Raw genomic sequence first — 13205 nt, 5'->3', positions numbered from 1 at the left:
TTGGATTGATGAAACATCCTTGTGTTATCTATACTCACTATGAGACATTGATTTGAAATATGGAATATTTTGCAGCACATGTGAGAAATCATATATAACGAGGTAATCTTGGTCAGCATGAAATAACATTTGCAACTCATTTCTGTAAACGTTACATAAATGTTGTGTATTTCCAAGTGAAACAGCAGTTTCAAAACAGGAAAAACACACACATATATATACATATATATATATATATAGACAATAAAATGTGTATTAAGAAGGTCAATTTTGATTTCATGTTGACTTTAATCACCAACCAAGGGTTTTATGTTCTGCAAACTAATTAAACATAAATAATATGGAAGACTTTGAATCGCTGTGATGCAAAAAATGAAAACATTCACTGCTACACTTTGTTAACCCTCTGTTTTACTAACTCAATAGAACGTTAATCGCGTTAACTCCCAGTTGTCAGTCGTTCGAACTGTGTAATGCTGGTGTGGCATCGTGGAAAGGGGCTTGTGTGTTTGACGATCATTCGTAAAAGCTCAAAGTAAAAATAAAGGCCATCTAATGTTGTGTCATTGCAGGGTCTTTTGACACGCTTTTCTCTCAAATCTCTATCTATTGCATTTCCACACAAAACTTACCCATACAAGACTTACCAGCTCTAATTCAAAAGTGACCGAAGTCTCGTCTGGTTGGGGAACAGAAAAATGAATTTGTTTTGAAAAATATTCCACTTAAAGAAAATGTCAAAATAAATAAATAAAAATGACATTATGTTAAACAAGTATATTTAAACTGATACTATTATATAATGCATGTTGTACTATTGCTTTTATTAAACTATCACTGTACTATTACTATTAAACTAGTACTATTCTGTAGTATTTCTGTGATTATATCCCATCTTTTCCTATTTGCGAGCTACAATATTTCATATTCAAACACAACAGCTAAAATATGACTGAATACATGAGGAAATTTATATAAGAGGACACATTCAAGTGTAAAGTATGTCAGTCGTGTCCTATTTTTGTGAAATTTCTGGGCCTTATACATTTGGGTTTCGGTGAGAAATTGTGACATTCCATTGGTTATTGAACACACAGTAACATATCAAAAGTATTTTTACATACAAACATCAATACATTACTAGTGATATTGTTTGGATGATCTATTCTTATACATGTGGAGGTAACAAGAGAAGAAAATTTTGATATAAAAATTACTTTCCTTACTTAACGATATGCATTCAGACTATAGTTATACAATCCTGATGGTAGGATGCTTCAAGTCCAAATAATATCATCAAGCTTATTTTCATGACTGTGCTCTGTGGTTTATATCTGGGAGTTTTTTGTAGTGCTGTTATTAATTAGATAGCGTAAAGTTGCGCTACAACAGACCTGCTGAAGAAAAACGCAAAAGTAAAAAGCGACCACACGCTGCTGCATCAACAGGCCTGTTTCACAACACACGTGTGCGCTGCAATAAAATGTGTTGCATTTTCACAATGACAGTTTCTGCTAAACTGCAGTTCTAACCACAAAATAGCGATTTCTGGGTTACTACACTGAGCATCTCTTTTAATATCAACCATAAATTATTAAATACTTATTGGGAGCTAGCCACTGAGAATTACTACGAAACTGATCATCGTGAAAATGAAAATTTACATAAGGATCACATCACATTTGCATCCAAATCTAAATTAATCTACACGGAACTGAGCCCAAACCCAAAGTGTAGTTATAAACTGCTTCAACGATCTTGATTCAGGCAGATTTACTGAATAGAAATCTATTTTCAGGTGTATAAAAGCCTTTAATGCAAACTACTGTGTTCAAAGCACATTTTCAACATTTTCTGCAAGAACAGGCACAGCACAGATACTTGCAGCTACGCTTCTGCAACGCAAGCTCATGCTGAATGTGAATGCTGCTTAATATCAACCATAAATTATTAAATACTTATTGGGAGCTAGCCACTGAGAATTACTACGAAACTGATCATCGTGAAAATGAAAATTTACATAAGGATCACATCACATTTGCATTCAAATCTAAATTAATCTACACGGAACTGAGCCCAAACCCAAAGTGTAGTTATAAACTGCTTCAACGATCTTGATTCAGGCATATTTACTGAATAGAAATCTATTTTCAGGTGTATAAAAGCCTTTAATGCAAACTACTGTGTTCAAAGCACATTTTCAACATTTTCTGCAAGAACAGGCACAGCACAGATACTTGCAGCTACGCTTCTGCAACGCAAGCTCATGCTGAAACATGTGCACTGAAATAAATACTTCCAATTTCGCACCACTATTGTGTGCATGTGAAACAGGCCTGAGAAGAATGACAAAATGAATGGAAAGGCAAATGAAGAGCCACCTATGCCGCATTAAAGAGAGTCACCTGTGCTTTTGCAGGGGAAGGTGAGGAGTGACCGGGTCACATTAGCTGCCCCTCATACCGTGATTACGTGTACGAGTATGCACCTCTGTCAACGGCCAGAAAGTGTAAACAAATCTGCCGTCGGATGTGCTTTTGAAAGACCTGTGTGTACGTCTGTGAGGTGCGGATGTAGGCGGCACAGTGGCCAGATGTTTGGAGGACGACCTCTTAACCCAACCAGAACGCCAGACTTTGGTCGACTGAGCAAAAAAACACGCGCGCGCACTCGCGCAGATCTGGCGAAAAGACACAGCGAAGCTGCTCGAGTCAGAGAGTAGGAAGCATTACTAATCTACTACAGGTAGATTAAGAAAAGGGCTTTCATATTGCATGTTCACAAGAATAATTTACGAGATTAAATTGCTTAGCATATATATATATATATATATATGTATACTGTATATATAAAACTGGAAGAAAGTTATATCCTAGTATAATGGTTACATATCACTTTGCAATTCTAAAATAATCAATACCAAGAATATGTATATGTATATATATACTGTATATAAATATACATAAGTACATCGGTATATCTACACATATATATTTTTAGTGCCATAGACCATACATATATATGCATGTATTTATAATATAGCCACACATACACATGTGGAGAATATACAATGAAAATGACTATATTGCAATGCCAAGTTTGAGTAAGACTCAACCAAACATTCACATCTCAAGTAAGCTTAAAGCCCAAAAGAGTTCAAGTGTATTGCTATATAAGAAGGAACCGAAGTCCCCGGCCAGTTTTCGGGACGAGCAAGTCAAATAGAGTATTGCTTTTGTAAGATTGGTGCGTTTTTGGATCCTTAGATTGGGTATGGATGGGTTTGGGTGGAGAGTGTATGAAGTTTGGGCTGTTTCTGTGCGGTGGAGACAGCCTGGTCAAGCCTGGAGTGGTACGACAGTTTAGAGCCACACAACCTGATGGTTCTAGAAGTCAGAGAAGAGATCTTGAGGACCCAAGTGAATAAAAAAAGGAGCGATGGTCCGCGGCTGGTAAAAGGGATTGTCAATGAAAAGACCACCTACAGTGAGGACAAGAGCAGAGAGAGCTGCGATTAATGATGCGGCCCGGCAGGAGGCAGCGGTATATACATTCTGATGGCAGGGGGGAAATGGGGTTAGGGTGTGCCACAGGGGTGGATACTAGGGTCTCTGCTCTTTCGGGCTGTACGTGGGGTTTTCATTGCACCGGGAGCGTCTCAGGTTAATAAAAAAAGACATCAACAACTTAAGCTGCATGGTTAACTTTCCGACAAAACGGAAAAAAACTTGGAGCTCATTCGTTTGAGAGAAGGCAGAGGAAATGTAAAACGTATGTGGCAACTCTGAGGTTTCCATACAGATGTAGTTAGTACATAACTCTAACAAATCAGATCTGTCGTGATTTTGGAGAGAGTATAGTACAATGACAGCGTTCGCTACCAAAGAGGACGGGCCATTGGTTTGGAGTGGACACTTGAGGGATGACCATGACGAATGTGACGGATCCGTTAACAATGGATGGGAATATCGTGACCACTCGTCTAACCATGGAGATGGAGTTCCTCTTTGGTAAGCGACGATCATGACCCAGCCATAAGACAGCACAAGCATCGTCCAAATCACCTTCAATGTTTAATGAATGTGAACTTAAGACCATTTGTAAAAACGGAGAAGGGTACTTGCATCTTCGCCCTCAATGTACATTATATTTAATTTGAAGAAGAGTGTGGCATCTTTGGAAGGCTTGTAGCTCAAAGGGTCAGGAACAGGGTTATAGTTAACGTTATTTCAAGTAACAGACTGTTTTGGTTAACTAAAATAAAATGAAATGTTAACCTGATGCACTAAAACAACTTAAAATATAACTGAAAAAAAAAATTACTAAAATAACATATATAAAAATAAAAATTAAAGTTCACTCAAAATATAATTAAAAACTCTCAACGATACTAAAATAAAAACTGTTCTGGAAAAACCCAGAGCAAAGCGCCACAGACCTCAATGTGAATTGGCTTGTGCTGGCCTTTGGAGGAGGATGAACTAACATCTCACACACAATAAGACACTCACCAATAAGTAAAAACAAAAAAGGACAAAAAGACATTTCAGTAGCATGTCTCCATGGATCCCTTGTTGCTGCTTTCGATTCTCCGCTGTAAGGCTGTGACTGGAGCTTCCGGTGTGTGTCCATGTGAGGGGCCGTGTTTGAGTTATCTGTGTGATGAGTGCCTTTGTATGGTTCAACTCTACCACTAACTGCTCACTTGAAGAATAGACATCTAGAGCCTGACTAACCAAACTTCTGCGTTAACTGCCTTATAATAATACTAAAAAATATAATAAAAACAAACAAACAAACAAACACTAAACTGCAGGTTGAAATCTTAAATGTCCAAAATTTCAAAACAGGCTATGTCTGGAAACATATTTTCCTAAAGGAAATAAAAAGGAATGTTCTGGGTTCAATAAATACTTTTGATTATCACAGAAGAGAACTGACTCGTCCCACAGCTGGTATCAATACATTTAAAATATATATATTTTTAAGTGTGCACAAAAGTCCCCACTTATAATTGAAGCCCCCCCAGTAAAATACACATATATTTGTATATTAAAATGTTAACATTAAAATAAAGACAAACGTTTTAAAAAATATAGCTTTAACATTATACAGTACATATCACAGTCACTTTAAGTTCAAACAAAACCAAAGAACAAACCCCAAACCAATACCAAACAAAAACCTCTTTAGAATGACTAACCTCATAGACAGAAAGTGCATTACAGTGATTTTTGCTTATTTTTACAAACCGAGGGACAAATCAGAATAATTTTCTGTGGTCATCAACAGAATGTGAAGATGCTGTCCACAGAGAAAACATTGTATTGAACCTAAAACATGCCTTAAAACTTCTGAAGGTATCTGAAAGCTAAACGAAATGTACATTTAGAGCTGCTAAAACTGCTACAGTAGAATATATATATATATATATATATACAGTATATATGGTAAATGAGTAACTAAAGAGTTTCAAATATACACCAGTCAGTGCTTAGCAGTTCATGAAGATAAATGTTTATTTGTTAGCAGTAGTATGAATTAGATCTATACATCTTAAACACAGCTCCTGATATGCGTACATAGATTAAGCCTGTCGTGACAGCCTATTTCCATACTACAAGAAAAACACAACCATGATAACAAGAGGCTGATATAATTTAAATTTCCAAGAATGAGGTAATAATTCACAGTACAAATCCTTCAAGTTTTCTTTCTGAAGAACATAAAACCTGTATTTGCTTAAAACCAGAAGACAGTAAGAGAACAAAAAATGTGATGATCAAATAAAAAGCACTTCACAAATACCCTTATAGCTGTCCCTATATATGATAGGGCTGTGCTATCTGACCTTCCCTTCCCACGTACATTTACGTTGTGTATGTGTGTGTAAAGTAGGCTCCTGAGCTAAAAGAAAGAGTAGTGAGGGACGGGGTAGGCGGGCACTTTCATGACGGGCAACAGAAGCATTCTCTTGGGCAAACCTAGAGAGAAAATGAAAAGAGCACTCCACATAAGTCCAGGACAAAATAAAAGACCTGAGGGTGTTTTGTTTAAAATGAAGCTAATGCCAATTCAGTCTCATTGTAGCATGGGGACATGAACCCAAGAGAGCGGAAGAACAGGAAGAGTGAGGTCGGGTGAAAAGAGAGGGTAGAAATCAAGCATTCATTCAGATGACACACATGTACCTGCTGGCTAATGTCATGTGATATGATATACGCATACAGTTGACCTTCTGAATGGTATATTCAGTCATCTTATGAATAATGGTTCTTGAGTAGGGCTGAATGATATACTGTACATTAAATAAATTGTATAAGTTGCTGAAATTCAGTATATATATACTTTGATAAATTATTTTATATATATATATTTTTAATTATTTTAATATTTTTCAGAGATATTTTCTCAAAGTACCCAAACATTTTAACCGAACTATCATCAATTTCAGCAATGTATAAATCTAACAATAAAACACAGTAAAATTACAGTTGAAAATAATCATAGTATGTTTTCCAGTTTTTCATGAAATTAACAGACTAATGCAATAATAACAAATTATCTTATTCATAAAATATTTGAAACAAATCAAATAAAATACAGTAAAATTCTAGTTATAATAACCAAGTTACCGTTTTCAGTTTTTCACAAATTAACACTAAATTAAAGGAATAATAATATATTTTTTATTTACAATCTATAAAAATCAAATGATAATATACAGTTAATCTAGTTAAATAATAATATACAGTTAAAATCTAGATTTTTTTCACACAAAATTAACACTGAATTAATGGAATAATTATTTGGTTTTATTTTATTCACAATGTACAAATCTAATAATAACAGTAAAATGTTAAAGTCGAGGTATGTTTTTCAGGTTTACACAAATCATGTTTTTGTAATTTTATTAAATGTATAATATTTATTAATATAAAATTGAGAAATTATGAATATATTATAGTATATGTTAATACATTTGTATAAAATGTACAAAAATGTGGTAAAATTCTAGTTACAATTTTTAATTTAGAACATTAAATTAGAGAATTAATTTGCATTATGTTGCAACATTTATTAAGGAAATAAAAAAACAGCTTAATATTGTTGTGATATTCATGTGGTTAATTTTAAATCAACTTAATAATGTTCATAAATATTCAATATATTGCCCAGCCCTAGTCTTAACTACTAGACAGAACTATCTAATTGAAAGTAATAAAGTTAAACTTAGCGTCTGAAGCATACATGTGAATTGTGGGTCGGGGCACATGGAGGGTTACAGGAGTGATCTGCCGGCTGGCGCTCTTATGTGGAGTGTTCATTCTGTGCCGTGTGTGTTTGTACATGTGTGTGAATAGTAGTCGTAGTCTCACAGTCGTTCCCATTTAGAAATCCCAAAGCAGCAACAGGAGGAAGAGGGTTGGACAGCGTAAGATGACTGGTGAGAATTACTGCATGCACACAGCTCTCAGGCACCGAACCGGAGAGACGTCAAAGAGAGGGGCGCACTGTTCTCTTACAGCACAATACCGGGTTTCACCTTCCACCTAAAGGAACAGTCTTTATGTGGCAGGCAGAGACCAGGGCGCTGGGAGCAACCCCATATCCACCCCCCACCCGCCCCCCTTATCCTCCGAGAAATAAACACACCAAACCCAGCAAACACCCTCCAAATTCAGCTTGGTTCCCGCTGAGCCCACCTCACCTAGTCCCCCCTGCACATAAGGCTCATTCAAAGCATCTTCATCTGAGCCTGACCGGAGAGGCACTCCTAGAACAACACACTACACAGACGGGTGAGGAGTTTTAGTTTAGAAACCCGATGGACTGTGTGTGCATTCCTGTATTTGTGTGTTCAAGTGTTTATACGTTTCTGAGCGGATGAGCGTTCCCGGTACGGTGTGTTTTTTGCGTTGTATTGTTATTGTTGAAACTAAAACTAAAACCGCTGAAAATGTTTTTTTTTATTCAAATAAAGCTGAAATAAAATAACATGAATATACAATGAAAATCTTTAACTTACATTCAGTTAGTTGCCAAGGCAACATTTAATTTTAAAAACATTTAAGTACTAAAATGACTACAATTAAAATTGGATAAAAAACTAATAAAATTGATAAAAGCACTTCATTCAAAATATGAATACTTTAATGGTATATAAATAATACTAATCACGGTTCTGGATGTGCCTACTTCTCTACTGTACAGTGTGCGAAAAGCAGTACATGATACGAGCAGTGCGTCTGAAATTACACTATATAAATCAATAGGTGAAACATACTGCTGAGATTTTAAAGTGCACATCAGATGGGCCTGTCCCATGAGGAGCTGTGAATGTCAGGGATCTTGCACTTTTCTTAATGGTCAAACACTTTGTCAGAGCTTTCTCTAGTATGCAGGCGGTATTAGGATAAGGGCCCGTTTGGAGATTACACTGTGTTTACTAGTATATTAACTAGGGCTGATTTTTGTATGCGTTTTTTTTAAATTCTGTATTCATTATCCTTTCCTATTAAAATGCTTGCTACAGATGTGAAAACGCAGAAAATCGAACCTGATCCGAAATTTTTTATAACGGACGAAAGTGTGTAAACGTGACTGACAACGTGAAGTCGCATTTATTTTTTTACGTGCGAAAATTTCAGACTCAGTGTGCAAAGACCTTAAAGCATGAGCATTTAAAGCGGATGCTAATAAAGTTATCGTTAGTTATTTTTCCTATTGTAAACGGGTCTTTAGACGACACAGACTGAACGTTTAAATGTCAATGTTGTTCTTAAATAAAATTTTTTTTTTTTTTAAATCTGTAATCTTTTACTCACCCTAAATACCAAAGTTTAGCTACAATCCCTAAAAATTGTCTTTTGTCTCTACAATGCATGTCAGTTGTTACTTAGACCCCATTGACTTTCATTGTGTGAACAAAAATGGTTGAAAATCAATTTTTCTTGTGTTTCACAGTAAAAATGAAGTCTTGAAACGAGATGAGAGTGAGTAAATGATGACATCATTTTCATTTTTAGTTGAACTATCCCTTTAAAATGTATTCGCTCTATGTTAGCTAGTCGCAGCACTAGTCTTCAGACTGTGTTTAGCGTGATCTTCCTCTCACCCATCATGCCCAGCGGCTGCTTTGAATGGTGTAACTGTGTGCTGTAGACAGCAGCACTACGCTGACGCTTAGAGAGCCGCCCAGAGTCAGGAGAAACGGGCCAAGCGTCGAGCAGGCAGACTAGACGAGCAAAGTCACACTCAGGCCAGGTGCAGCAAGTCTTGCTCCAACCACAGTTAAGAACCAAAAGGTTATGGTTCGTTTCCATCGTCCAGGGAGTCATTTCTCTACGGGATTCTTTGGGGATGTGATTTTGGGGTTTGAAAGCCGAATGGGGGAGTAAGTGGGGGCAGATGTGGACCCTAGACCCTGACTGGAGGAAGGGAGGACGGGAAGGAAGGGGTACGTACCGTATGCAGGAGTGGCGGCCGCTGCGCTGTACCCGTATGGGGCTCCGAAGCCTGCGAGAACACGGCATTCATGATATATGGTGAAGAGTTACGACTCCTTCACATGATTTGTGTCAGGGCCTCAACACTACCTGTGACCTTTGACTTCACTGTCATGAGTCATATGACAGAGCCTTTCTGAAGACTATTATGCAAACTTTATACACTGCCTGGCCTTGAATATGGACATGAAGAAATGAAAAGCTACACACTGCATTAGTTAGGGTTACAATAATTGTTGCCAGAAACATTTCAATCACTGCAATATTGATTCAATCAAAGTATTTACGTATTTAAATCCTGACAGTGACATTTTTGGCCAGGCAGTGCATTAATTATATGTAAATACATCTACTAATAAACAAGTAAACAAATGAAAATAATAACATAATACCATGCTAAAAACAAGAGTGGGTGCTCCCATTCAAAATGAATGCGTATTGACTCAAACTGAGACATATATTTTAAAACATTTCATTATTCTCTGATAATGTTCAAATACTGTATCTGAAGGAATTATACAAAGTAAAATGTAAAAATAAAAAACAAGTTTCATAATAATAAACTTGATCACTTGTGCAGTACACCATTGGTGATTGTAAAGATTATTGGTCAAAAGCAACAAAATGACAAGATTTTAATTTTAAATGTATAATTGTTTTTACTTTAGACAAAATAGCATAAAAATCTAGTATAGTCTATCTATACACAACTGTTCAAAAGTTTGGGGTCAGTACGTGTTTTTGAAAGAAGTCTCCTATGCTCGCCAAAGCTGAAATCGATTTGACACAAATACATTATAAACAGTAATATTGTGAAATATTGTTCAAATTATTCAGTTAACCGTTTTGTATTTTAATATATTTAAAAATGTAATTTATTCCCATGATCAAAGCTGAATTTCCAGCATCATTACTCCAGTCTTCAGTGTCACATGATCCTGTTCTAATATGCTGATTTTCTGTTCAAGAAACATTTCTTATCAATGCTGAAATCAGTTTTGCTGATTAATATTTTTGTGAAAACTATCATATGTTTTTATTTTCAGGATTCTTTGATGAATAGAAAGTGCAAACGTTCAGCATTATTTGGTTTAGAAATCTTTACTGTTACTTTACTTTTGAATGATAGTGTAAATTGTAGCTAAATGGGTACTTCTGTAATGTAAATGCATTGTTGCATGTAGTTTTACATGTGCCAAAAGGTAAACAGGTCTTTAGTCACTATAGAAACACTGTCTGGCATCAAACACACACCTGGTGTGACGTATCCAGGTGCTGCCGCAGCGCTGATGAAGGCTCCTCGTGTGAGGGTGGGTCTTCCTCGTCCTCGTGCTGCCTGGACCGCGACGGCAGACACAGCAGCAGCTGCAGCTAATGCCCCTTTACTCTACAATACACACAGGCTTTAATCAGCAACGAGAAGCTACAGCAATACCAAGTGTAGTGTTGCCAGATTGATTTCTGGAGAAAAGAGATGAATTAGTCTGCAGGTCTCAGTTTCATCGAGGAAATATTGATCACAGAATATCTAATAGAGCAGTCATGGATTACCAAGCACTGATCCTGGTTATCCCAGGAACAGACTGAATACTGAACAACCCTATCTGGATGTTATTGGTCACTAGTCGAAGCAACAGGTGACCTACCTGAGGGATTATTTTTTTCTTCTTGTTGCCAGCAGCATTAGGCCCGGAGAAGAGTTTTTCTAGAGCCGCGAGGGCAGCGCTGGCTTTGGCTACTTTCTTATTGGGCCCTGCGCCACGAAACTTCTGCCCGTCCACTTCCACCTGCCCACGAGAACATGGGGTGAGGATTTTGAACAGGAAATTATATCAATGACTGAAATCTGAGATGATGTGTATATTTTGGTTGAAAAAAAATTAGTTTTCTCTTTTTAAATGCTCTTACGTATGTTCACCAAGGCTGCATTTATTTCATCAAAATATAGCAAAAACAGTAGTCTTGTGAACTATTATTATTATTATTATTTTTTTTTTTTACAAATAACTGTTTTGTATTTGAAAGAATACAAAAATGGCTGTTTTGTATTTGAATATATTTTAAAATGTAATTTATTCCTGTGATACAAAGGTGTGATGCCGACACTGAAAACTGGAGTAATGGCCGCTGGAAGTTCCGCATTGCATCTCAGGAACAAATTACAAATGAAAAATGTCAAAAGAAATAGTACTTTCAAATTCTAATATTTCACAATATTACTGTTTTACTGTATTTTGGATCAAATAAATGCAGTCTTGGTGAGTATAAAAGACTTATTTCAAAGAAGAAAAAAAAAATCTAAATTTTTTCACACTTTCTAAATCAAATGTGAATGATTCTTGTCATTGAAAAAGTAAGCTCCACAATGCTACATTATTGTGGATTCCCATGTCTTGGGCCTCCCCTTAAAGGATTTATCATGCATTTTGTTTTCCACCAAGTTAAAAACCTATGTTTGATCGCATAAAGTGATGGCACACCTCTCTTTTCTAAATTCAGGCGAGAGTAATTCATTAAAGTCATGTCTGCAGCACAAACTGCGTGAGACATGTTACACAACAAAGATTAATACTTGGGTTAGAGATTCATTCAAATCCCTCTCCCCCAGTATGAGTAATAACAATAAAAGTAATGCTCACCTTAGCAAACATCACTAGTAAACAGTCTTATTGGTGAACAGGGATAAAGTGGTACATTTGTGTCTGGTGAGGCCCACCTCCATGACGAAGCGTTTGTCGTGACTTCCTCCGCTCTCTGAGATGAGCTCGTACTTCAGCCCGCGACGTTTCTCATTCAGCTCCATGACTGGGTTCTTCCCGCTGGCCGTCAAAATAGGACCCTGAGTTCGCACCTGGATGCAGAACATGCTTTTCAACTGAACTGAACCAACACTGAACTGACTTGAGCCAAATAACCCTACTATTTTCTTACACTCTTAAAAATAAAGGTACTTCAAAAGGTTCTTCAAGCGATGCCATAGAAGAACTATTTTTGGTTCCACAAAGAACCATTCAGTCAAAGGTTCTTTAAAGAACCATCTCTTTCTTACCTTTTTGTAATCTGAAGAACCTTCTTTCACCACAAAGAACCTTTTGTGAAACAGAAAGGTTCTTCAGATGTTAAAGGTTCTTTATGAAACCATTTAGACAAAAAGGTTCTTCTATGGCATCGTGAAGCACCTTTATTTTTAAGAGTGTATGTAGAACTGATTACAGCTGAATTAAGCTTGTTGCATCTCTAATTAACTGATTTTACAAAAAAAATAAAATATTTATTATTATTTTATTTATTTCTTTTCCCAGAATTACTGTGTTGAGTATTTACAATTTTTCTTGTAAATCAATTCTGGTAAATAATGTTTCTGGTAAATATTCCTTAAAAAAATGTTTTAATAATAATTGTATTATTATTAGTAGTAGTACTATCATTACATTAAATAATATATTTCTGTCACAGTTTCTTCAAGTTAAAATAACTTTTATTTTGTTTCTGTTTGTACCGTATTGACCCGAATATAAGACGATGTTTTTTTTCTTGGAAATACATCTGAAAAAACGCGGTGGTCTTATATTCAGGGTCTAGACTTTGACATGTCAATAATACACCCACAACAATAGGTGGCACCAAATACCCATAAAACGAGTGTGCCATGAAATACGTAATGTAATGCGTGTTGTAAAGATCACGAGTAAAAAC

General features: G+C 36.1%; 1 protein-coding gene across 5 annotated transcripts in view; it reads right to left on the bottom strand.

Moving 5' to 3' along the window:
* Window positions 1-3011: 3011 nt before the first annotated feature.
* strbp (spermatid perinuclear RNA binding protein) overlaps window positions 3012-13205 on the bottom strand; it is a 118910-nt gene continuing 108716 nt past the window's right edge. For 4 of the 5 annotated variants that reach the window (XM_016288760.1, XM_016288758.1, XM_016288759.1 and 1 more), the window contains 5 exons: window positions 12226-12360; window positions 11156-11296; window positions 10764-10896; window positions 9469-9519; window positions 3012-3481 (listed from right to left, as the gene is read on the bottom strand). In XM_016288760.1, the coding sequence (XP_016144246.1) occupies window positions 3387-3481; window positions 9469-9519; window positions 10764-10896; window positions 11156-11296; window positions 12226-12360 (555 nt within the window). In that variant the 3' untranslated portion in view covers window positions 3012-3386. Of the gene's footprint in view, window positions 3482-5501; window positions 5985-9468; window positions 9520-10763; window positions 10897-11155; window positions 11297-12225; window positions 12361-13205 lie in introns of those variants that run through there. The other variant, XM_016288761.1, reaches the window with a different exon arrangement.

The sequence above is a fragment of the Sinocyclocheilus grahami genome, unplaced genomic scaffold (genome assembly GCF_001515645.1).
Source record: "Sinocyclocheilus grahami isolate Dianchi unplaced genomic scaffold, SAMN03320097.WGS_v1.1 scaffold234.1, whole genome shotgun sequence".
NCBI lineage: Eukaryota > Metazoa > Chordata > Actinopteri > Cypriniformes > Cyprinidae > Sinocyclocheilus > Sinocyclocheilus grahami.
This window is presented reverse-complemented; position numbering and strand designations above follow the sequence as displayed.